We start from the raw sequence: 27,648 nt of genomic DNA, 5'->3' as shown, positions 1-27,648 counted from the left end.
ATTTAATCAAAGCTTTTCGTCTTGCACTCATCAGGACAATTCGCAAGAGTGCTAATGTAAGGGAAGCAACAAACTTGTACAACATGAGAAGAGAGTGCTGATTGGTTGACAGGTGGACTCTGATTGGTCGAGGCATTGCCAAGGAGAATGCACCAGTTTATGGTGACAGACAGTTAACTGCCAAGCTTTGTTTGAAATTTAAACCAGGCAGCTTGACTTTGATTGGTCAAGGCATTGCCCCAAGGAGTGAACTGGCAAATGTTTGTCACTTACTTTGTTTCGCTGAAACAGGCACAATGTGTGCATATGTTCTTTTTGTCTGCAAAGAACAGGGCCCTGTGTATAAATACACATAGCTTTCCAGTATGCGAAAATGTGCCACACTGTGACCTGACTGACAATCTTAAATTGGTTGTCAGTGCAATTCTTAGCACACGGAGGATTATTTAGCAAATGTTGTCCAATCGCGGAATCACGTTTTAACATTGGACACCGTATTTTGAGTTTTGCAAGCATGGCTAGTTGGGTACAGTCTGTACCTTGCCCGTTACAAACGGCGGAAGGAATATGTTGTTTGATACAATTCACCAGTCTTTGGGATAAAAGGCCTATCTCCCTAGCATCACAGTGGCATTGAAATTCATATATCACATAGGCAGAACATCTTTTTGGCTTGACGCCAGCTTCATGTTAGTGGCGAACACCATATATGTGTTGTACTGCATAGTAGCAGCATGAAACAGCTAGCTAAATAATCCTCAGTGTGCTAAGAATTATGCTGACAACTAATTTAAGATTGTTAGTTGGGCTCACGGTGTGGTGCATTTGCGTGTACTGGAAAGCTGCATATAGTAATACACAGGGCCCTGTTCTTTGCAGACAGAAAGAACATGTACACACATTGCGCCTGTTTCAGCTAAACAAAATAAGTGACAGCCATTCGCTGTTTCATTCCTCAGGGCAATGCCATACCAGAGTCAAGCTGCCTGGTTTAAATTTCAAACAAAGCTTGGCAGTTAACTGTCAACATAAACTGGAGCATTCTCCATGGCAATGCCTCTACCAATTAGAGTCCACTTGCCAAACAATCAGCACTCTCTTCTCATATGGTATAAATCTGTTGCTTGCCTTACATTGGTATTCTTGCGAATTGTCCTCATGAGTGCAAGACGAAAAGCTTCGACAAAATGTCTGTTTTCAGCAATACTCAAGTTCTGTACTACCAAACGAGTAAATGGCACTATTCCAACAGCTATAATACTTGAATTTATACAATGCATTATGTTAAAATATCTCAAAAACATTTCCACATTGAATTACCTTCGTTCAAATGACTATGTAAGTAAATGATACATCAATTTTGCATCTACAATCTCTCTCAGTTCATCTGCGTTTTGGTTAGTATCAGTTGCCTGAGGAATTTTGATCAGTAGAAGACCCCGCTCTATGAATACTGCTACAGGAATTTTAACATCCCACGTAGACAAGGCCTCCATTTCTAACATCTCATTCAAAGGATGGCACTGAGAATAAAAAAAGCATCCCCTCAATAATACACTGGAATGTCAATCTAGATTGCATTCACAAGTCTTGTATTGGGGCTCAAACCCACAATGTTTCAACCCAGAATGCTGGCAGAGAAGCCATGTTCGCAATTCACATTTGCACTGCTGTTTGCACGAATCACTCAGACACAGCAAGATCCTGTAGTAAAGGCATTATAAAGTTCACCTCAAATTACCTTTTATTTAAAGCCTCTAGTTCTGCTTCAAACAGGTCAAAGAAGTACTTTAATAGCAATCGATAAAAAGGCTCGCGTTCTGATTTGGAAAGCTCCCGATTTGATGGCTGATGACAAGGTCCTTCATCATAAACACAGGACCTAAAATTCCAAATTAAAAGTTAATTTATAAATTAGTGAATAGTAGAAGAGACTATCTTTAAAAACAGAACTGCTTACAGCAATTTGGTTTCTTGTTAAAATAAAAAGGCTTCAAGTTTTTTTTGAGAAGTGTTTTTAATAGAAAAGTTTACTATTTGCTACGCTGCAACTCCAATCAGTTAGATTACATGGAGATATCTTTTGCTGCATTTTCTAAAAGATCTCAAATTCTGAACAGAAAAATGCACGTAGAAAGATTAATAGAATTTAATAAATATAATTTGTTACGACCCGGTGAGAAAGAGGTCTAGGGGTCCCTCTCAGCCTTCACCTGGTCTTACCATAACGGTTTTTTTTTATAAACACACTGGTTTTTAGCTTGCCCTTGGCGAATCCTTGTTCACTGCTTTCCAATTATAAGGCAAAGCAACCAGCACAAACAGGTTTTCTTAGGTTTAAAGAAGAAAGGTTAAAATTTATTAAACTTAAACTCTAATTCACTTAACACCTATGGATACACGATGCACCCACACTAGCATGCATATGTGATACAAACATGCAGGTAGAGACAGAAGATTTAAAGGGGAAAAGTTTGAGGCAATCTCTGAAGAGGGTTTTCGTTACAGATCTGAGAGCTCACTGTAGAGTCCTTGATTGTGGGTAGATCTTGCTTTTCGTTGGGGCCCTGTATTCTTCTTAAACCTTGTTCGCTATAGGAGACTTTTCTCTCTTGAAGTTCATGTGTCTTCAGTGGATTTGGAGTTCCATGAGAAAGAGATGGAAGCAGACAGGAGAGGCTGTTGCGAGCCAGCCAGGAGTGGTCTTCTCAGTCCAGGAGTAAACAGACACCGAGTTCAAACTGTATGTACCATTCAGAAAAACCCAGATTGCCAAGCAGGTCAGTCATGTAACTAACTCGTCTGACCATGTCCTGGCTCTGTGGATTGTGTCACCTTAGCAGGGCCTGGAATGCACTTCCTTGCCTTCAATGTCTGGTGCTCAAAACACATTGTGGGTTAAATGGATAGGGGAAGTTACCTCTCTTGTCCCTATTGGTATGTAAATGTCTTCCAGCCAAATATCTGGCAGCCCTTGTAACAGGCCTTCGGTTTTTCCCAGCAACAATTTCAAATTTAATATCCATGTGGCAACATTAATATACCTCATTCTTGGCAGGTGGGGGCCCAGAATGACAAATTTAATAAATGCCTGGATGAATGTAGTTCCAACAACACTCAAGAAGCTCGGCACTATCCAGGACAAAGCAGCCCGCTTGATTGGCACCCCATTAACCACCTCCAACATTCACTCCTTCCACCACTGATGCACAGTGGCAGCAGTGTGTACCATCTACAAGATGCATTGCAGCAACTCACCAAGGCTCCTTCAACAGTACCTTCCAAACCCATGACCTCTACCACCTAGAAGGACAAGAGTAGCAGATGCATGGGCACACCACCACCCGCAAGTTCCCCTCCAAAGCATACATCATCCTGACTTGGAACTATATCACTGTTCCATCACCGTCGCTAGGTCAAAATCCTGGAACTCCCTTCCTAACTAGGTGTACCTACACCAGATGGACTGCTGCGGTTCAAGAAGGTGGCTCACCACCATCTTCTCGAGGGCAATTAGGGATGGGCAATAAATGCTGGTCTAGCCAGTGATGCCCAAATCCCGTGAAAGAATTTAAAAAAAAATTTTAAGATGTAAAATATAATTCCCTTCAAGAGGAAATGAGGGAAATTAATTTTATGAAGTTATCCCAATTTGTATACCACGTGAATACTAAAACATTGACTAATATAGCACTCAAAAGAATTTTCTAATCAACCCAATTTGCATTTGTATAATTTGTTGCTTACTCAACAAAGGTTCCTTTAGCGTTAACATTTAAAAAAAATCTTTCTTGGAGGTTGGAGCACGCAGGCATACGCGCACCTTGTTGCCTTGCAAAGTGTGGAACATTTCTGCAAACAATTGAACTCGAGTGACTATTTACCGCAAAAGTACATTTCAAATAGACCATTTAGAGAGTTGTGTAAATACAGTGCATAACAGACAAAAACATGCAGATAATACAGCACATACAAACACTAGTGGAAAGTCATTTTTATAGCAGCAACATAGCCACTCTAAGTAAAAATTTTTGTTTAATATTCTGCAAATTAAGTTCCTTATATATCAAGTAGTAGTAGTTCTGTAATATGCTGGAGCTCCTACAGCGATGAAATTTGACCATTTGCATTACATGCAGATTCCACAGCCTTTCAACACTAGCAATAAACATCTTGGTCCGTTCACAGTTCTTCTGCAATTAGCAATGGGGAAATTCATACATCTGTATATTGCTTTAGTTGAAGAGCAAAAAATGTCTAATTCCTCACCTGTATCCAAACAACATTTTTAAAAAAAAAACTTTTAACTCGCATATAATCATTTTATTTTTTGACATCAGCCCAAACCCAATGTAGGCAAATGATAATCTGCACTAATTATGAAAAACGTCTAAAAGTTTAAGTGGATAGCTAGGCTCCATCGTAACAACTTTTAAAAAAAGGCTTTTCATAATAAGGAGCTCAATAAATTCAGGGAAATGCAGAGAACTTCTCCTGGGAAATTAGGAAGCCCAAAGCTAGATCTCACATTCAACAGCTTATTTGGCATTGTCCTAATATTAAAAATATTATTGACTAAGGAAAAAAAAAGCAAGAGAAATAAGAACTTGCATTTATACAGCACCTTTAATGATACCAGGATTTCCCTCAAGCACTTCATAGCCAAAATGAACTATTTCTGGAGGATGTTGTAACATAGGGAAAGGCGGCTGCCAATTTGTGCAATCTTTCCTTCTTTTGTCAATGTTTGTGGAAAAAACTAGAGCATGCGCAGGCAAGGTAAGTTTTCAGAGTTTACTTGTGCTGACTTTTTCCACAGAGAACTGTCGAGGTTATAGCATAGAATGTGTCCATTTGGCCCAACATGTTTATACCGGTCATTTGACAGAGCCATGCCAAACTACCACTGCCCTGTGCTCTCCCCATTCTCGTGGAGGCTCCCCTGCTGCAGATATTTCCAGACATAAAAAACAACCCTCTGCACAAAGAAATTGCTCTTAAAATTGCAACTAAAAGCCAGAAGAGAAGTTAGTTGATGAACCCTTGATTACTGACGCCGCAAGCAGATGAAATAATATCTTCCTATTCATCATCAAAATCCTTCACAATTTTAAAAATCTCTATTGCATCTTCAGCCTTAATACTGGCAAATGAAGGAATATGCAACCAATATGGTTTGGCCTTAATCACTTCTTACCATCAGCACTAATTTTTAAATTTCAAAACGGCAATTAAAAACGATTGAGTAGCTTTAAAATCTCAAGTTTTTAAACAGTGTTTCTGAAATGAAATTGAGTACCAAAAGTGGAGAAAACTGGATTGAAAATGAAGAAATTGTGCAGTAGTCATATGTGTGGAAAATACTGTCAATCCTGATATTCAAAAATTTTCTTTTCTTACCTTGCAAGTGACTCCAAAAGAAACAAACTTCCTTTCTTACAATTGGAGCACTGAAGAATCCCCATATAGTAATTCACTATCGAAGACTGTTGCCAGGGTGGATGAAGAAGAACTAGAGTTTGCATAATGGCGATGAACTCATGTAAGAAACCCATTCCTACATTACCCTACCATGAAAACAAAATGATTTTTATTTTGTCGATAGCCAGCAGTATTGCATCATTTGAATGGAATGATATCTCATCTTTTTTGACCATGAAAGTCTTGTGACAACCCTTTCAATTATAGAAATCTAAAATTAGACAAAAACAAAACGACAGATCATTGATGCTATGTCTTTTTTCTTTGCACTTGCTGACTAAACTGCAGCGTATTCCCAGGATATGAGATTTTCAGTATTTGCATTTTGTTTTCTTTTTGTTTTACAAATAATTAGCTGTTCTTCATATCCATGACTATGCTAGTGTCAAGTTCCAATCACAATTCCTCTGATAATGAAGCAGCCTGTGCCAGCCCCAACAGTACCTGTACAATATCCAGGCTGTGGCAGACAAGTGACAGGTAGTTTTTGTGCCGCACAATTAGTAAACAATGACCACTCCGAGATAAAGCCCAATCACCTCTCGCAACCTTTAAATTCACCATCATGGAATCCTCCACCATCAACATTCTGGGGAATGGGAGACCAATGATCAGAAACTTAACTGGACCAGTTACATCAACGTGTATTTATCTAGTGTCTTTAATGTAATCAGACAAAAATGAACAGAGCCAAAGATGATATTAGGATTGGTGACTAAAAGCTTGGTCGAAGAGGTAGATTTTAAGGAGACTCTTTAAAACAAAAAGGTGGGAAGGTTCAAGGAAGGAATTTCACACTTTTGGCTTAGATGGCTGAACACACAGGGCTGAATTTTGTTTTCGTGCCACTGGAGGTGGCGGCGGGTGAAAAAATGGCAGCCCGCACACACGGGCCGCATGCCGCCAAGATCTTCAGCCTAGCAGCTCATTATAAGATGCACAGCAATCACGTGGTGGGGGCAGTCAACGGCGCCGCTTGTTTCTGTGCAGGCGTTGGTGTCATTTTTAAAGTTGACCTTGTCCACTCCCACCTAACTGCAACAAAAAATAAAGTTTGACTCAGCCCCTGCCAACTACACCAGATTATCCCTTTTCCATCCCAACTGCACTAAGTGCTGAGTTCACACAATTGTTACAGTGCAGAAGGAGGCCATTTGGCCCATCGTGTCTGCAATGGATTGCCGAATGAGCAATTCACCTAGTGCCATTCCCCCGCCTTCTCACCATAACCCTGCACATTTTTCCTTTTCATATAACAGCTAATTCCCTTTTGAATGCTTCGCCATGCTCTCAGGCAATGCATTCCAGACCTTAACCACTTGCTGCGTGAAAACAATTTTCCTCATGTCATTTTTGCTTCTTTTAACAATTACTTTAAATCTGTGCCTTCTCATTCTCGATCCTTTCATGAGTGGAAAGTTTCTCCTTAACTACTCTGTCCAGACCACTCATGATTTTGAATACCTCTATCAAATCTCCTCTCAGCCTTCTGTTCTCCAAGGAAAGCAGTCTCAACTTCTCCGATCGGTCTTCATAACTGAAGTTCCTAATCCCTGGAATCATGCTCGTAAATCTTCTCCACACCCTCTCCAATACCTTCACAACCTTCCTAAACTGCGGTGCCCAGAACTGGACGCAATACTCCAGCTGAGATCAAACTAGTGGCTTATACAAGTTCAGCACAACTTCCTTGCTATTGTACTCTACGCCCCTATTAATAAAGCCCAGGATCTGTATGCTTTATTAACCGCGCTCTCAACCTGTCCTGCCATCTTCAATGACTTATGCACATATACACCCAGGTCCCTCTGCTCCCGCACCCGCTTTAGAATTGTATCCTCTTTTATATTGTCTTTCCATGTTCTTCCTACCAAAATGCATCACTTCACATTTCTCTGCATTGAACTTCATCTGCCACCTGTCTGCCCAGTGAAAATTGACTCCTTTCACTCCACAACTGACCTAAGTGCAGAGTTCAACCCTTCCCCCAACTACACTGACAATGCAGAATTGACCCCTCCCCTCCCACCTCACTATAAATGCAGAGTTCCCCCTTCCCTACCTTGATGGCACCAGCTTTCCCTGAATGGGAAAGTGAAGGCGTGTGAGTGCCACATATTGCTTGGAAGATCCGGAACTGCAAGGTCATTCCGGCTTCCATTTAAATGTATTTAAATAGCTGATTTGGGTATTGAAATCCGGATGCCGCCACAGACTGGCAATCTGCTGCCACGATGTTTCCCCGCCGCAGGGAAGATTGGGTCTGGCATTCTCAGCGTCAGGCTCTGAGGCAGGCTTCTGCCGCTGTGATCTTCCAGCCATCCCCCACCCCCACCTCATGGAGCCAGATGCTGGGGGAGCAGAACAAAATTCAGCCCACAATTGCGAGTGGTGGGGGAAGGAATTGAGGGGTGCACAAGAGGCCAGAATTGCAGGAACAGTTCTTGGACAGTTGTGGTGCTGCAGGAGGATACAAATAGTTGAGGCGAGGTCATGAAGCTATTTGAACATGATGAGAATTTTAAAATCCAGGCATTGGTGTAGATTAGTGAGCACAGGAGTGATACATGTGCAGGGCTTGGCATACGTTAAGATATGGGCAGCAGTTCTGGATGAGGGTTGAAAATGGGATGTCAGCCATTACAGCACTGGAAAAGATGAATGGAGATAATAAAAGCATGGATAAGCATTTCAGCAGCACATAAGAATTAGGAGCAGGAGTAGGCCACTCGGCCCCTTGAGCCTGCTCCGCATTCAATAAGTTCATGGCTGAACTGATTTCTCCACATTACCACCTACCCCCGATAACCTTTCACCCCCTTGCTTATCAAGAATCTATCGACCTCTGCCGTAAACATATTCAAAGACTCTGCTTCCACCGCTTTTGAGGAAGAGAGTTCCAAAGACTCACGACCCTTAGAGAAAATATTTCTCCTCATCTCAGTCTTAAATGGGCGACCCCATATTTTTAAACAGTGACCTCAGTTCTCGATTCTCCCACAAGGGGAAACATCCTTTTCACATCCACCCTGTCAAGACCCCTCAATATCTTATATGTTTCAATCAAGTTGCCTCTTATTCTTCGAAATTCAGATATAAGCCTAGCCTGTCCAATCTTTCCTTGTAAGATAGCCCGCCCACTCCAGGCATCAGTCTAGTAAACCTTCTTTGAACTGCTTCCAACATATTTACATCCTTCCTTAAATAAGGAGACCAAAAATGTACACAGTACTCCAGATGTGGTCTCACCAATGCCTTGTACAGCTGAAGCATAACCTCCCTACTTAAGTATTCAATTCCCCTCGCGATAAAACGATAACATTCTATTAGCTTTCCTACTTGCGTGCTGTACCTGCATACTAACCTTTTGCGATTCATGCACTGGATCCCTCTGCATCTCAGAGCTCTGAAACCTCGCACCATTTAGATAATATGCTTCTTTTTTATTCTTCCTGCTAAAGTGGACAACTCCGCATTTTCCTACATTATACTCCATCTGCTAGATTTCTGCCCACTCACTTAACCTATCTATATTACTTTGTAGCCTCCTTATGTCCTCATTACAACCTACTTTCCTACCCATCTTTGTGTCATCAGCAAATTTAGCAACCACATCTTCGGTCCCTTCATCTAAGCCATTTATAAAAATTGTAAAAAGTTGAGGCCCCGGCATAGATCCCTGTGGCACACCACTCGTTACATCTTGTCAACCAGAAAATGACCCATTTATGCCTACTCTATTTCCTGTTAGCAGGCTAATCTTCTATTCATGCCAATATGTTATCCCCTATACAGTGAGCTTTTGTTCCTTGCAACAACCTTTGATGTGGCACCTTATCAAATGCCTTCTGGAAATCTAAGTACATCCATTGGTTCCCCTTCATCCACAGCACATGTAACTCCCTCAAAGAACTCTAATAAATTGGTTAAACATGATTTCCCTTTAATAAAACCATGTTGACTCTGCCTGATTACTTAGAATTTTTCTAAGTGCCCTGTCTTTAATAATAGTTTCTAACATTTTCCCTAAGACAGACGTTAAGCTAACTGGCCTTAGTTTTCTGCTTTCTGTCTCCCTCCCTTTATAAATAAAAGGAGTTGCATTCTCAGTTTTCCAATCTAGCGAATTTTTCCATGGGCTAGCAACTCAATTTTTCTTCAAAAACACTTCTCAGCCTCTGTGAAGGGAGACGTGAGGGGAAATATGGTATCATCACCACTAAGTCACACACCATCCTGATTTGTGGACATAGATTACCAATTCCTTCATTATTGCTGCTGCTTAGCACCATGGGCACAACATCAGGAGAAGCCCCACTAATACTTTCTCAGGGTAACTAAGGACCGACAATACATGCAGCTTTGCCATCCATCCATTGTTTTTTATTCTTGGGATGGAACAGCTAGAAAATTTGTAGCCCACCAGATTTGAATCCAGCCCCCGAAATAGTGCAACAGTGTTACCTAAACTTCAATGTATATACACACACGATAGAATAGGCTGTTTTTCCGCTAATGGAAAGAATGAATACAACGATGCATTATATCCTCAGGGCATTATAAAGCTCATCACAGCAAATGAATTGTTTTGGAGGCACAATGACTGTTACATAGGTAAATGCTCTTTTTAAGACTTTGTTATGCACAGGAAAAAAAAAAAAGAGTTGAATGACCAACTACTCTTCTTTTAGTAGTGTTGATTGAAGGAGAAACTTTGCCCAGAACAGCAGTGCTCCCAGCTTTTCTTTAAATAATTCCATGACAGCTTTTAGATCCATCTGAAGAGATGTTTGTCTAATAGTTGTGAAAAAAGAGCAGTTATGTCTTTATTTTTGAAGTTACTCACGTGTAGCCATTTGGCAGTGCAAAACTCACACATGCTGGTGGTAGGCGAGTAGAAATTGGTAATAACTCCTTTCCAGACTCACAAAAGAAAATAAAGTTAGAAATGAAATTTAATTTAGCACTGAAGCTTTTCAACTCACCTCCAGAATCAACTGCAAAAGAGATTGCAGAAGATGTGCAGGTGGAAAAAATTTGGATGACAAGTGGAAGCGTATTTCCTTCAAAGCTTCCATATAGAATTGCCCCTCCAAAATACCTTCTATCCTATTAATGGTAACTCCGGGGAACATCAGTGCTTGAATCTGTAAGCAGAAGTTCTTGGGTGATTGAATGACAACATGTTCAAGCAAACTGAAACTAAATGAACTCCCAATTAGAGAAATGAGAACATGGCATTCTGGAAAGACCTTCAGCCACTCAACTTAGATAACAGGAAACAATAATTTAAACTGAGAGAGACAGAGACTGTTAGTTGAGTTACTACTGAACTTCTTCGTATCTGATTGGTATGCTGATACTGTTTTCACCAAAAGTTCCTTCACAGCATCAATACTATTCATTTTATGGAGTTCCTATTCGTGTCACAGCAATGGAAAGGGATGATGTACTTGAGGGTTAAAAGACAGAATCTATTTGGTTAGAATTGAGGAACAATTGGAAACAAATGAACTTATTAGCGAGAGGCAGCATGGTTTTGTGAAGGGGAGGTCGTGTCTCACTAATTTGATTGAGTTTTTTGAGGAAGTGACGAAGATGATTGATGAAGGAAGGGCAGTGGATGTTATCTAGAGGACTTCAGTAAAGCCTTTGACAAGGTCCCTCATGGCAGACTGGTACAAAAGGTGACGTCACACGGGATCAGAGGTGAGCTGGCAAGATGGATACAGAACTGGCTCGGTCATAGAAGATAGAAGGTAGCAGTGGAAGGGTGCTTTTCTGAATGGAGGGCTGTGACTAGTGGTGTTCCACAGGGATCAGTGCTGGGACCTTTGCTGTTTGTAGTATATATAAATGATTTGGAGGAAAATGTAGCTGGTCTGATTAGTAAGTTTGCGGACGACACAAAAGTTGGTGGAGTTGCGGATAATGATGAGGATTGTCAGAGGATACAGCAGGATATAGATCGGTTGGAGACTTGGGCGGAGAAATGGCAGATGGAGTTTAATCCGGACAAATGTGAGGTAATACATTCTGGAAGATCTAATACAGGTGGGAAGTATACAGTAATTGGCAGAACCCTTAGGAGTATTGACAGGCAGAAAGATCTGGGCATACAGGTCCACAGGTCACTGAAAGTGGCAACGCAGGTGGATAAGGTAGTCAAGAAGGCATATGGCATGCTTGCCTTCATCGGTTGGGGCATAGAGTATAAAAATTGGTAAGTCATGCTGCAGCTGTTAGGCCACACTTAGAATATTGCTTGCAATTCTGGTCGCCACACTGCCAGAAGGACGTGGAGGCTTTGGAGAGGGTACAGAAGAGTTTTACCAGGATGTTGCCTGGTCTGGAGGGCATTAGCTATGAGGAGAGGTTGGATAAACTCGGATTGTTTTCACTGGAATGACGGAGATGGAGAGGAGCCATGATAGAGGTTTACAAAGTTATGAGTGGCATGGACAGAGTGGATAGTCAGAAGCTTTTTCCCCAGGCTGGAAGAGTCAGTTACTAGGGAACATAGGTTTAAGGTGCGAGGGGCAAAGTTTAGAGGGGATGTGCGAGGCAAGTTCTTTCCAGTGAGGGTGGTGAGTACCTGGAACTTGCTGCCGGGGGAGGTGGTGGAAGCAGGTACGATAGCGACGTTTAAGAGGTATCTTGACAAATATATGAATAGGATGGGAATAGAGGGATACGTTCCCTGGAAGTGCAGAAGATTTTAGTTTAGACAGGCATCAAGATCGGCGCAGGCTTGGAGGGCCGCATGGCCTGTTCCTGTGCTGTACTGTTCTTTGGAAGAGGATTAATTTCAGTGAGTTGAAAAGGGACCTGGCCCATGTAATTAGAATCAAAGATTGGCAGGCAAAATGGTTAAAAAAAAAGGAAAAGGCACACCTTCAAAAAGAATCACAGTTTAGGTATAGATTAGACACATTCCCATGAGGGGGAAAAGAAGGGCATCCAAAGCCAGAGCTCTCTGGATGACTGAAGACAGAGATTAAAATGGAACAAAGATGGGGCTAATGATAAATACCAGCTTTATACTACAACTTACATAGCACCTTTAATGTAATACAACATCCCAAGGTGCTTCGCAGGAGCATTGCAAAACAAAATATAACAATGATCAACATACGGAGATGTCAGATCAGATGAGAGGTAGGTTTTAAGACGTGTCTTAGAGGAGCAAAGCGAGGTAGAGGCTGAGAGGTGTAGGGAGGGAATTCCAGAGCTTAGGTCCTAGGCAACTGAAAGCATGGCCACCAATGGTGGAGTGATTAAAATTGGGGATGCTCAAGAGCCTGGAATTCAGTAGAGAACCAAGCTGAATACAAAAAGCACAGGGAGAACTGAAAAAGCAATTAGAACCATAGAAAAATTACTGCACGGAAGGAGGCCATTCATCCCATCTTGTTTGTGCCAGAGGGGGAGAGGCAAAGAGTATACGAGAATAGATTAGCTGGTAACATAAAAGGGAACACAAAGTCTTAAAATAAACATGAACAGTAAAAGGATAATCAAAGGATGGGTGGAGCAAAGAAAGAGATCCTGTTGTGGATGCAGAGGACATGGCTGAGGTACTAAATCCTTGCATATGTCTTCACTAAACAAGAGGATGCTGCCAATTTCACAGTAAAGAGGGTAGTAGAAAAAATGGCAGCGCTCAAAGTAGATAAGTCACCCAGTCCAGATGGAATGTATCCTACTTGTTTGCTGAAGTAAGGGTGGAAATTGCAGAGGCTCTGGCCATAACCTTACAATTCTCCTCAGAAATGAGAGTGGTAGCAAAGTACTTGAGGAATGCAAGTATTATACCCCATGTTTTAAAAAAAAGGGGGAGGGGGAGAAACCTGGTAGCTACTGGCCAGTCAGCCCAATGCCAGTGTTGGGGAAGTTTTTAAAGAGACCGAGCCAAAACAGCAAAGTATAGTAGTGAACAATTTTTTTTTTTGAAGACTGGAGGGAAGTGTGCAGTGGTATCTCACAGGGGTTGGTGTTGGGTCCACTGGTCTTTTTGATATCTACATTAATAATTGGGCATATAAGGGCATAATTTCAAAGTTTGCAGATGGCATAATACTCTGAAATGTAGTAAACAGTGGGGAGTACGAAGAATGAAGATAGGCAAGGTAAACTAAATGGTACAATTTTAATGGAGTGCAGGAACAGAAGAACTTGGCGGTGTAAATACACAAGAATTTGAAGGTGTCAGGACAAGTTGAGAAGATTGCGAAAAACACCTATAGGATCTTGGGCTTTATAAATAGAGGCAAGGAAGTTATGCCTAACCTTTATGTATCACTGGTTAGACACCAGATGGAATACAGTATCCAATTCTTTAGGAAGAATGTTAAGGCCTTGGAGAGGGTGCAGAGGTGATATACTAGAATGATAACAGGGATGAAAGAATCCAGTTATGTGGAGAGACTACAAAAACTGGGGATATTCTCCTGAGAAGAAGGGGAGATTTGATAGCGGTGTTCAAAATCATGAAGAGTTGTGATGACCAAATAAGAAGAAATTATTTCTAGTGGCAGAGGACACAGATTTAAGGCAAATTGGCAAAAGAAGCAGAGGCAACGAGGGAAAAAAATTACAGAGTTATGATGATCTGGAATGCACTGCCTGATTCAATAATGACACTCAGAAAGGAATTGGATATATACTTGAAGTGAAAAATTTGTGGTACTATGTGGAAAGAACATGGGAGTGGAAGTAATTGGATTTTTGAAAGAACTGGTATAGCCAATGGGCCAAATGGCCCCCTCTATACAACATTAGTCTGTGGTACTATGAAAAAGAACTTTTCCACTTAGCAGACAGGTTACTAAAGCATGCTGTGGACATCTTGAAGAAATATTCACAAAATTAGAAATTTCAGAACAGGCATTTTGCCTGTTCTGGTAATTGTGTCACACAAATCATCCAGTTACCAACAACTCTCAGTGTCAAAGTAATTTTTCTTCCCCAACATCTCCTTACTCTGAATTTTTAAATTTATCATTTAAATTTTCATTTCAATATTGATTCCAAGAGGAAACAGCCTTACCTATTTACTTTATCAAAGCCCCTTTTAATTTTAAAAACTATTACATTTCCCGGTTCCAGTAGAAATGAACCCAGTTTCTCAAGTCTCTCCTCAATTACTGGCCTGGATTGTGCATTTGCAATGACAGAGAAATTGTCAGCATTTACCATCATTACCGTGTGAAACTGAAAGCAAATTTTGGCATCTGCACATACAGAGTTAAATGTGGAAATCCAGCATTGCTGATAGTGATTCCCTGTTCCTCCACAGGGTGTACTATTGAATTCCCTGCACATGGCAATATTTAGAAATCACTGAACTGACAAGAACTTTCCCTTTTATGCGGCAATATCACTGTTAGAAGCCCTCGAAAAAGGGATATCTTATTAACAAGGTGTAACTGGGTTTTAAAACGGCAAGCTAAGTCATAACTGCTGAACAACCTCTCTGGCCCTGGAAAACTAATCTTATATTTGTGTAATGTCAAATTTGTCTATTATGATAAAAATTCCGCTTAAATAACTTAATTTTAATTTTATAATTAAGCTTCTAGTGTGCATGTCTTAATATCTTTATTTTACTCTCTTAAGTGAAGGACAATCTGTACATTTTGCTTCCGTAAGAGAACTCTTCAATGTGATTGGTTGCTTACCCTGCGTTACATCACTTGCTGGATGCCTGGAAATCCCCTTGACTTAGTGCCAGATTCAAATTAATGTCAAGACAGGTGAAGTCCATGACACAGAATGCTAGATCTTTGTGGCAGCTTTCTTAGAGGTCAGTGGTGAGCACCACTGCTTCACCACTGACCACAAAATCTGGCCCAGTGTTCCCATCCTGGTAAGCCTACAATGAATGGTTGCAATGGCTTGAATGTTCTTTATTTAATGGGGAACCTAAAACTGTATACACTTCTTTAAAAAAATGTTTTCTATGTAGTTATTTTTTACTCTTGCACTATCTGCCCCTACGTATAAAATCCAACATTGTAAAATTTACAGCATGCAATTCTAGTTTCTAGAAAATAATGGAATGTAGATAACTTATAGATTTGGTTATGAGAAAGTACCAAGGTGATGTAGTAGTCTTGAGCAGGGAAGCACTTGCATCCAGATAAATGGAGGAGTGGATCCAGCAACTGGATCCTAAGATGATCTGAACACGATTAATCATTTGCCATTGTTGGTTATTCTTTTTAATTTGATTAAAAATGTCATATGACAGAACCCATGGAGGTTTATAACATGCACAGTGCATATTTAAAATCAACATACCTGATGGCATCTACTAGTTGAGGTATATAAACAGCATCCTATACCCAATGAAACATACTTGCTTCGTATCGTCTAAAGGTTAAAACAAAAAAGAAAAACATAAGTACCACCCCCTCACCTTCTGGAATTTTGAAACCATGTTAGTGAAGAATTTTTTTTAAAAAATGATTGCGATGTTACTGCACAAGATCTTTTGTTACCTTACCTCAGGTGAACTGAGGCAGATCTGAAGTCTGTGTTTGAATGTTTCACTCTGGATATCTGATGTAACAGAGAACTGCTCAGATTTTATTTCCTGGAAATGAAGTGTATTCGGCTGCATGACTTTTGGAACATCCAACGTTGAATCCAGGAAAGAACTTGAAGATGTGGGATCAGCATCCAGAATATTCACATTAGAAAGCTCAAGGTCTTCAACTGACATTTTAGAACAAAGAGGCTGCAAATCAAAATTTGAAATCTAGAAATTGCCATAAAAACTGTGGTGGTACACAAATTCTTAAGATACTTAAGCCTATTAATTTTTTTTCTTTTAAAGTCTTGATTTTAAAACAATTTTTTTTTCTCCAATGTTTGTACAGTGCTTACTATGAGCAGATCTTGTCCGTATGAATGGGCGTATGCTTCTAACCAGATTTGGCCTCACAGGTTGACAAGGCCTTGGTCAAAAATTAATTTAACTGCAGTAGGTTCTGTTAGAATTACTAGTAGTAACCAATATTGTTAGAAAGCAGTAATTTTTGACAGGACCAGACTATGTAGGCTAAAATCATGGATACATGTGCAAATCAGTTAAAAGCGATGACCAATGCAAAGCTAATACTACAAGACAGAATAGGAACATACAAAAGTGTAACACTCATAAGGGGTCAGGGTTTATCCACTTCATCAGTGGAACTTGGAAAATAGTCTTTTAATGATTAGAAGTTAAGCACTGAGTTCTGTTGGGCAACCATTCTAAATTAATTGTTGCAGACCAAGTTTCCTCTTTCAGCTTGGCACTTTCACCCTCCAGCACCGTGATTTGGTAAATACCCACTTCCCCCAAAGGACTGGTCAGAAACTCTTTCCAGTTACCAACTCCTTCAGCAATAAAAGGTTTTCAGCTTACAAGAGCCTAAATTTGATAGAGTGCTACATTGCAAATTAAAAGGAATAAAATGCAACAATTATGCAAGATTGTCTAAATTAGACCATAAAATATTCAGTTATACAATGTTTTTACAATGGTTTGTTTAGATCAAATTCTGGGAGACTGGTATCAGATGCCTGCTCCCTGAGTTTGGGCTAAGCGGGCATTTAGCAAAGCAATTAGCCTAGTCATGACAATGGTTAGTAGTCTCTGAAGACCAGTTTCTGTTACCCAACACACAATGCTACCTATCTTGTAGTGACAAAACTTAGTTTAAAAACAGTGGTAGGTTACCTCCAATATGAATTGACCAATGTACTCGACAGGAAAGTAAGGTGCCTTGTACGTATTTTTCAGCCTCTCCATAGTGTAATTCCAGTTTTCAGTTAATACGTGTGTAATTTCACAACAACTTCTTGGTCGATGATACACGGCTGCTTTTCCCGCATGTAGGACTCTGCAAAAGAAAAGCAGTTTTTAAATCCATTCTAACTTTAAAAAAAGCAAACATTTTCACATAAAACTGAACATGCACACAGTGTGACTTTTTCAGTCACTTATCTCCCCTTCCCATTTCCCCAAGGAATATGCTGTATGGAGAATGACTTCACTGTTCCGCCCCCGTTCCCCCACCTCCAACAAAAAAATAAAGCAACAACTGCTGCTAACTGAAGTGCTACTGTCGGAGATGATTCGTGACTGGGATTTCTGCTTAAAAAGGGATGCAAGCTCCTTTAGAATGCAATCCCTGCATTAACAGGAGTTAACAGAATGGCACCTTCGCAACCCATCTTCTTTCTCCAAAAGAGTTTAAGATTGAATTCTGTTTTATTTCATGCAAATAGAGAATTTATATAAATATAAAAATTATGTTCTTCTATTATGAACGCCAACCCCCAACCCTGTAAAAAGTGGCACATGTGAATGCCAAAAGCTGTGAAAAGCAACAGCTATTCATTTCTAAAAGCAAAATACTGCAGATGCTGGAAATCTGAAATAACAAATGCTGGAAATACTCAGCAGGTCTGGCAGCATCTGTGGAGGGAGAAGCAGGAGTTAACATTTCACAGACCCGAAACTTTGCTTCTCTCTCTACAGACGCTGCCAGACCTGCTGAGTATTTCCAGCACTTTGTTTTTATTTCAGCTATTCATTTTTGTTGGTTAAAGGAAAACAGATCACTCCCTGCTTTTGGTTGTATGTACTTCGTTAAAAAATCTCGAGAATCATTTGAGCTGGAATAACTTATTTTTTTAAATATTAAAAACTAGAAAATTACAAGCCAGTGAGATCTATGTTCAATGAGGTAATTTTTGTTCATAGAAATTTATGCTCATTAAAGACTATAAAGCTCCCCAAATTCACCAACAGAGCATATCAGAAGACATGTCTCCTGGGCCCACTCCAGGGAGATGCTCCTCTCCACTATGCCAAAACTCAGCAACCCCAATGTTCCAAATCCTCTCCTGGGTTCTGATTGACAATAAGACGGATTTGATAGACAGATGTACAAATAAGTGGCCTCTCTACTCTTCTGACTTAAAACCACAGACAAGGCCACTTCTAACCACTTTCTTGTATCCCTTCAGCACCCACATAGCTCTGCCCACTTCCAACCCTTCTGTACCTTCTGTGTCCATCACAGGAAAAAATGCCCCACAGATCACTTAGAACTGCCTGGCCTTTGGTCTTCCATTTACTGCAATGCTTTGGCAGCGGACAATCTGCTTATCCGCTCCCTCGCCTCCATCTTTGATGTCCGGGATCCAAGTAAAAGCATTGCTCTCTGTCACTACTTCTGATATACCCCCATCTTTGCTCCAATTTCAAGGGGTGCAGATTTAAGTATCTGGTTTAATCATCCATCACCAGGTTTGATTGTGGCCACATCAAGCCTTTGTTTCCTCTGGCAAAACCACCAATGAGACCAGGATTATCTTGGAGAATAAAGAAAACCATTGGTTTATTTTCTCTATTTACAGCCATCTACTTAAGCCTCTCTCCCTAGCACTCTCATCACAGACTGCTTTGTTACCATGAAATTCATCTCCTTCAACTCGGTTCCCACTAGATTGCTGACCCGCCCAGCTTCCTTTCCTTGCCACCATGCTAACTGGCATTATAAATCGTCCCCTTTCCTCAGGTTCTGTACCCTTCCTTCTGAAACAAACATTCATCGCACCCATCCAAGAATCCACACTCGACCCTTTTGTCCTTGCAAAAACTTGCACCCTATTGTTTAACCTCCTTTTCCTCTCAAGTCCTTGAATAGGTTGTCTATGATCATCTTCCCCACAACTCCATTTAGATCTTTAAATCAGGTTTCTTCCGTCAATACACTGACTTGGCCCTAATCAAAGTCACAAATGACATCCTATGACTGTGGCGCATTTTCACTCCTTGTTCTTCTCAACCTTTCTGCAGCCTTGTACATGTTTAATCATACCACTCTCCTCCAAAGATTCTCCTCTGTCCAGCTAAGTGGCACTGCCCTTGTGCGATTCCACTCTTACCTATCAAATTGTGGCTACAGCATTTCCACCAATAACGTCTTTTAGGCCCAAAGCATTAGCTGTAGTGTCTTCCCCCACCCAACCCTTAAGAGATCTATGACCTTCAACTTTTCCTACTCTACATGCTGACTCATGGCATTACCATCCTGACATAGGACCAGCCTTCATATGTACACAGACAACACACAGCTCCACCTTTCCATCACCTCTCCTGATCCCTCTAATGCTTCTGTCCGTCAGACAGTACAGTTGGTATATTACTAATCCAAAGGCCTGGATTCATAATCCAGAGACGTGTTCAATTGCCATCTTGAATTTAAACTCAGTTAATTAAATAAGTTCTTGAATAAAGTGCAGCCATGAGTAATGGAACTATTGGATTGGCATAAAAACCCCAACTGGTTCACCAATGCCCTTTAGGGGAGGGTACCTGTTGTTCTTACCTGGTCTGGCCTACGTGACTCCAGATCTACAGTAATGTGGCTGACTCTTAACTGCCCTCTGAATGGCCAAGCAAGCGACTTGTTTATCAAACCACTACAAAAAGGTAAAAACCCCTAACTGACCACCCAGCAGTGAATTCGGACACAACAAAGGCAACAGCCCAGTTGGCCCAAACATCTGGGCCAAAATTGGGAGAGTAGCCCCAGACTAGCGAAGTCACAGCATACACAGAATCATAACTATCAGCAAAAGTTCGAGACTCCATCACCATTCCTGGTTATGTCATGTTCCATCAGCAGCAGACACCCACCAAAGGTGGCAGCATAGTGGTATACAGTCATGAGAGCAACCCTGGGAGTCCTCAACATTGACTTTGGACCCCATGAAGCTTTACAGCACCAGGTCAAACATGGACAAGCAAACTTCCTGCTGATTACCACCTACTGCCCTCCCTCAGCTACTGAATAAATAGCCTTCGATGTTGACCACCACTTTGAAGGGGCACTGATGGTAGCAAGAGTACAGAATGTCTTCTGGATGGGGGATTTCAATGTCCATCAAAAGTGGCTTGCTAGCACCATATCTGACCCAGTTAGTTGAGCATGGAAGGACATAGCTGCCAGACTATGTTTGCACCAGGTGGGGAGGAAATAACAAGGGAAAATCCTACCAGACTTTGTCCTCACCAACTCAGCTATGGGGTAGATGTATCTGTCCATGACTACTGGTAGGAGTTACCACCATACTGTCTTTCTGGAGACAAAGGCCCATCTTCAAATGAAGATACTCTTCATCACGTTGTGTGACACTACCCCCATGCTAAATGGGATAGATTCAGAACAGATTTAGCAGCTCAAAACTAGCCATTTATGAGGCGCTTTGGGCCATCGGCAGCAGCATTGTACTCCACCACAATCTATACCCAAATGCCCTGGCATATCCCTCACTCTACCATTACCATCAAGCCAGGTGACCAAGCCTAGTTTAATGAGTAGGAGCAGCACCGGGCATACCTAAATGAGGTGCTAACCTGATGAAGTTATAACACAAGACTACATGCACTTTAAAAACAGTAGAAGCAGCATGTTACAGACAGAGCCAAGCAATCCCACAACCAATGGATCTGATCAAAGCTCTGCAATCCTGCTGCAGCCAGTTGTGAATGGTGGTGGACAAAACAGGAGGAGGCGCCTCTATAACATCTCCACCTTTAATGATGGTGGAGTCCAGCACGGTAATACAAAAGACAAGGCTGAAGCATTTGTAACCATCTTCAGCCAGAAGTGCCGAGTGGATGATCCAGCTCTGCTTTCTTGAGGCTCCCCAACATCACAGAAACCAGTCTTCAGAAAGTCAATTCACTCACGGATATCAAGAAACAGGTATGCACACTGGATACAGAAAAGGCGATGGGCCTGACAACATCCCAGCTGAAGGTGTTGAAGACTTCTGGTTCAGAACTAGCCACACCTCTAGCCAAGCTGGTCCAGTACAACACCAGCACTGGCATCTACCCAACAAAGTAGAAAATTATCCAGGTATGTTCTGTCCGCACAAAGCAGGACAAGTCCAATCATCGCCCCATCAGCAGCAGTGACGGAAGGTGTTGTTGACAGTGCATTCAAGTGACATTTACTCACCAAAAACCTGCTCACCAATGCTCAGTTTGGGTTCCGCAGGACCGATGGTCACCAGACCTCATTACAACCTTGGTTCAACCATGGAAAAAAAGAGCTGAATTCTAGACAGGAGGTGAGGTGAGTGAGCAACCTGGACATCAAGACAGCATTTGATTGAGTACGGCATCAAGGAACCCTAGTAAAATTGAAGCCAACAGAGATAAAGGGGAAAATTCCCCACTGGCTGAGTCATAGTTAGCACAGCGAAGACAGTTGTGGTTGTTGGAGGCCAAACATCTCATACGAACAAAGAGCAGGAGTAGGCTATTCGGCCCCTTGAGCCTGCTCCGCCATTTGATAATATCATGGATGATCTGATTGTGGCCTCAACTCTACTTTCCTGTCTAACCCTATACCCTTTGACTCCCTTGTCAATTAAGAATCTATCTAACTCAGCCTTAAAAACATTCAATGACCTTGCCTCACTATTCTCTGGGGAAGAGAATTCCACAGCCCAACAAACCTGAGAAAAAATTTCTCATATCTGTCCTAAATGGGAGACCCTTTATTTTTAAACTGTGCCCCCCTGATTCTTGTCTCTCACAAGGGGAGCATCCTCTCAGCATCCGCCCTGTCAAGTCCACTCAAGATCTTATGATGTTTCAATAAGATCATCTCCCATTCTTCTAAACTCCAACGGATACAGGCCCAACCTTTCCTCACTTTAACCCCTTCATCCCAGGAATCAGTTGCATGAACCTTCTCTGAACTGCTTCGAATGCAATTATACCCTTTCTTAACTAAGGAGACCAAAACTGTACACAGAACTCCAGATGTGGTCTCACCAATGTCCTGTCCAACTGCAGCAAAACTTCCTTATCTTTATATTCAATTCTCCTTGCAATAAACAAAATTCCATTTGCCTTCCTAATCACTTGCTGTACTTGCATTCTAATTTTTTGTGAGTCGTGTACCAGGACACCTGGATCCCTCTGTACCACAGAGTTCTGCAGTCGCTCTCCATTTCAATAATATTCTGCTTTTCTATTCTTCTACCAACGTGGACAAGTTCATTTTCCCACATTATACTCCATCTGCCAAATTTTTGCCGCATAACTTATCCCATCTAAATCCCTTTGCAGACACCTTATATCCTCCTCACAACTTACTATTCTACCTAACTTTGCGTCATCAGCAAATTTAGCTAACATACATTCCGTCCCTTCAGCCAAGTCATTTATGTAGATTGTAAATAGTTGAGGCTCCAGCACTAATCCCTGTGGCACTCCACTAGTTACAGTTTGCCAACCCAAAGATGACCTATTTATCTCTACTCTGCGCTTCCTGTTAGCATGGATAGTGGATTGGTTAGGTAATATGTTACCCCTTACACCACAAGCTCTTATTTTGTGTAGTAATCTTTGATGTAGCTCCTTATCAAATGCCTTCTGGAAATCCAAGTACACCACATCTACAGGTTCCCCATAATCCACCTTGCTGGTTACTTCCTCAAAAGAACTCTAATAAATTAGTCAAACATGATTCCCCTTTCACAAAACCATGTTGACTCTGCCTGATTGCATTAAGATTTAAGTGCCCTATTTTAACCTCCTTATTAATAAAATTTCAGCCACAGGACATTGCTGCAGGAGTTCCTCAGGACAGTGTCCCAGGCCAAATCATCTTCAGCTGTTTAACCAATGATCTTCGCTCCTTCAGGAGGTCAGAAGTGGGAATGTTCACTGATGATTGCACAGTGCTTGTTATCTAAGGAATTGCAAATGGAACTGAAGCAATCTGTGTCCATACACAGCAAGACCTGAACAACATTCAGGCTTGAGCTGATACGTGGCAAGTACATTTGCACCACACAAATGCCAAGCAACAAGAACAAAGAACAGTTCAGCACAGTAACAGGCCATTCGGCCCTCCAAGCCTGCGCCGATCTTGATGCCTGCCTAAACTAACACCTTCTGCACTTCCGGGGCCCATATCCCTGTATTCCCTTCCTATTCATATATTTGTCAAGATGTCTCTTAAACGTCGCTATCGTATCTGCTTCCACCACCTCCCCTGGCAGCAAGTTCCAGGCACTCACCACCCTCTGTGTAAAAAACTTGCCTCACACATCCCCTCTAAACTTTGCCCCTCGCACCTTAAACCTATGTCCCCTAGTAACTGACTCTTCCACCCTGGGAAAAAGCTTCTGACTATCCACTCTGTCCATGCCGCTCATAACTTTGTAAACCTCTATCATGTCGCCCCTCCACCTCCGTCGTTCCAGTGAAAACAATCAGAGTTTTTCCAACCTCTCCTCATAGCTAATGCTCTCCAGACCAGGCAACATCCTGGTAAACCTCCTCTGTACCCTCTCCAAAGCTTCCACGTCCTTCTGGTAGTGTGGCGACCAGAATTGCACGCAATATCCTAAGTGTGGCCTAACTAAGGTTCTGTACAGCTGCAACATGACTTGCCAATTTTTATACTCTATGCCCCGAACGATGAAAGCAAGCATGCCGTAGGCCTTCTTGACTACCTTATCCACCTGTGTTGCCACTTTCAGTGACCTGTGGACCTGTACGCCCAGATCTCTCTGCCTGTCAATACTCCTAAGGGTTCTGCCATTTACTGTATACCTCCCACCTGCATTAGACCTTCCAAAATGCATTACCTCACATTTGTCCGGATTAAACTCCATCTGCCATTTCTCTGCCCAAGTCTTCAACCGATCTATATCCTGCCGTATCCTCTGACAATCCTCATCATTATCCGCAACTCCACCAACTTTTGTGTCGTCCGCAAACTTGCTAATCAGACCAGCTACATTTTCCTCCAAATCATTTATCTGTACTATAAACAGCAAAGGTCCCAGCACTGATCCCTGCGGAACACCACTAGTCACATCCCTCCATTCAGAAAAACACCCATCCACTGTTACCCTCTGTCTTCTGTGACTGAGCCAGTTCTGTATCCATCTTGCCAGCTCACCTCTGATCCAGTGTGACTTCACCTTTTGCACCAGTCTGCCATGCTGGACCTTGTCAAAGGCTTTACTAAAGTCCATATAGACAACATCCACCGCCGTTCCCTCATCAATCATCTTCGTCACTTCCTCAAAAAACTCAATCAAATTAGTAAGACACGACCTCCCCTTCACAAAACCATGCTGTCTCTCGCTAATAAGTTCGTTTGTTTCCAAATGGGAGTAAATCCTGTCCCGAAGAATCCTCTCTAATAGTTTCCCTACCACTGATGTAAGGCTCACTGGCCTATAATTTCCTGGATTATCCTTACCACCCTTCTTAAACAAAGGAACAACATTGGCTATTCTCCAGTCCTCTGGGACCTCACCTGTAGCCAATGAGGATGCAAAGATTTCGGTCAAGGCCCCAGCAATTTCTTCCCTTGCCTCCCTCAGTATTCTAGGGTAGATCCCATCAGGCCCTGGGGACTTATCTACCTTAATGCTTTGCAAGACACCCAACACCTACTCCTTTTTGATAATGAGATGACTATCTGCACTCCCTTCCCTAGGCTCATCATCCACCAAGTCCTTCTCCTTGGTGAATACTGATGCAAAGTACTCATTTAGCACCTCACCCATTTCTTCTGGCTCCACACATAGATTCCAATCTCTGTCCTGGAGTGGGCCAACCCTTTCCCTGGTTACCCTCTTGCTCTTTATATATGTAGAAAAAGCCTTGGGATTTTCCTTAATACTGTTTGCTAATGACTTTTCATGACCCCTTTTAGCCCTCCTAACTCCTTGCTTAAGTTCCTTCCTACTGTCTTTATATTCCTCAAGTGCTTCCTCTGTTCCTAGCCTTCCAGCCCTTACAAATGCTTCCTTTTTCTTTTTGACTAGGCTCACAATATCCCGTGTTATCCAAGCTTCCCGAAACTTGCCAAACTTGTCTTTCTTCCTCACAGGAACATGCTGGTCCTGGATTCTAATCCCACATGTCAGATGTGGAAGGTACAACCTACCAGACCCTGTCCTCATCAATCTACCTATTGCATCTGTCCATGACAGTACTGGTAGGAGTGACCACCACACAATCATTGTGAAAACGAAGTCCTGTCTTCACACTGAGGATACCCTCCACCGTGTTGTGTGGCACTGCAACTGTGCTAAATGGGACAGATTCAGAACAGATCTGGCAGCTCACAACTGGACATCCATGAGGTACTGTGGACCATCAGCAGCAGCAGAATTCTATTCAACCACAATCTGTAACCTCACGACCCGGCATATCCCTCCATCTACCATTACCATCAAACTAAGTTTAATGAATGCTGCAGGAGAATATGCCAGGAGCAGCACCAGGTATACCTCAAAATGAGGTGTCAACGTGGTGAAGCTGCAACACAGGGCTGCTTGCATGGAAAACAGTGGAAGCAGCATGCAATAAACAGAGCTGAGCGATCCCACAACCAACGGATCAGATCAAAGCTCTGCAGTCCTGCCACATCCAGTTGCGAATAGTGGTGGGCAACTGAACAATTAACAGGAGGAGAAGGCTCCACAAATATGTCTATCCTGAATGATGGAGGAGCCCAGCACATCAGTGCAAAAGTAAAGGCTGAAGTGCTTGCATCCATCTTCAGCCAGAAGTGCCGAGTGGATGATCCATCTCGACCTCCTCCTGAAGTCCCCAGCATCATAGGTGCCAGTCATCAGCCAATTCAATTCGCTCAACGTGATATTAACAAACATACGAATTAGGAGCAAATGTAGACCACTCGGCTCCTCGAGCCTGTTGAAGGCACTGGATACTGCAAAGGCTATGGGTCCCAAAAACATCCCAGCTGCAGTACTGAAGACTTGTGCTGCAGAACTAGCTGCGCCCCTAGCCAGCTGTTCCAAGTACAGCTACAACACTGGCATCTACCCGACAATGTGGAAAATTGCCCAGGGACGTCCTGTCCACAAAAAGGACAAATCCAATCCAGCCAATTACTGCCCTATCAGTCTGCTCTTGATTAGCAAAGTGATGGAAGGTGCCATTGACAGTGCTCTCAAGCACCATGAAAATAACAACCTGCTCACTGATGCTCAGTTTGGGTTCCATCAGGGGCATTGGCCTCCTGACCTCATTACAGCCTTGGCCCAAACATGGACAAAACAGCTGAACTCAAATGAGGTGAGGTGAGAGTAATTACCTTGATATCAAGGCAGAATTTGACCAAGTGTGGCATCAAGCAGCCCTAGACAAATTGAAGTCAATGGGAATTGGGGGGAAACTCTCCGCTGGTTGGAGTCATACCGAGCACAAAGGAAGATGGTTGTGGTTGTTGGAGACCAATCATCTCAGCCCCAGGACATTTCTGCAGGAGTTCCTCAGGGTGGTGTCGTAGGCCCAGCCATCTTCAGCTGCTTCATCAATGACCTTCCCTCAAGGTCAGAAGAGGTGACATTCGCTGATGATTATATGATGTTCGGTACCTTTCCCAACTCTTCAGATACTGAAGCAGTCAGTGTCCATATGCAGCAAGACCTGGACAACATTCAGGCTTGGGCTGATACGTGGCAAGTAACATTCACACCACACAAGCGGCAGGCAATGACGATCTCCAACAAAAGAGATCAGTGACTAGAGAGCATAGATTTAAAGTGATTGGGTGGCAGAGGCACCCAATGGTAATGGTCGAGTGGAGGACATGCCGGGCCATGAGGTTACAGATTGTGGCGGAGTGCAATTCTGCTGCTGCTGATGGCCCACAGTGCCTCATGGATGCCCAGTTTTGTATTGCTGGATCTGTTTGAAATCTATTCCATTTAGCACAATGGTAGTGCCACACAACACGATGGAGGGTATCCTCAGTGTGATGACAGGACTTTGTTTCCACAATGATTGCGCGGTAGTCACACCTACCAATATGGTCATGGACAAACGCATCTGCGGCAGGCAGATTGGGGAGGACAAGGTAAAATGTGTTTTCTCCTCTTGTTGGTTCCCTCACCACCTGCCACAGACAAAATCTATCAGCTATGTCCTTTAGGACTCGGCCAGCTCGGTCAGTAGTGGTGCTACCCAACCACTCTTGATGGACATTGAAGTCCCCCACCCAGAGTACATTCTGCACCCTTGCCACCCTTAATGCTTCCTGCAAGTGCTGTTCAACATGGAGGAGTGCTGATTCATCAGCTGAGGGA

At 42.3% G+C, this 27,648-nt stretch overlaps 1 protein-coding gene across 1 annotated transcript in view; it reads right to left on the bottom strand.

Moving 5' to 3' along the window:
- Positions 1-27,648, bottom strand: part of slf1 (SMC5-SMC6 complex localization factor 1) — a 107,637-nt gene that overhangs the window by 40,629 nt on the left and 39,360 nt on the right. Inside the window, exons 5-10 of the mRNA XM_068029715.1 lie at positions 17,210-17,372; positions 15,989-16,222; positions 15,784-15,855; positions 10,467-10,628; positions 5,401-5,567; positions 1,742-1,882 (exon numbers count right to left, since the gene is read on the bottom strand). Coding sequence (XP_067885816.1) covers positions 1,742-1,882; positions 5,401-5,567; positions 10,467-10,628; positions 15,784-15,855; positions 15,989-16,222; positions 17,210-17,372 — 939 coding nt within the window. The remainder of the gene's footprint in view (positions 1-1,741; positions 1,883-5,400; positions 5,568-10,466; positions 10,629-15,783; positions 15,856-15,988; positions 16,223-17,209; positions 17,373-27,648) is intronic.

Source organism: Heterodontus francisci, chromosome 4, assembly GCF_036365525.1.
Source record: "Heterodontus francisci isolate sHetFra1 chromosome 4, sHetFra1.hap1, whole genome shotgun sequence".
NCBI classification, from domain to species: domain Eukaryota; kingdom Metazoa; phylum Chordata; class Chondrichthyes; order Heterodontiformes; family Heterodontidae; genus Heterodontus; species Heterodontus francisci.
This window is presented reverse-complemented; position numbering and strand designations above follow the sequence as displayed.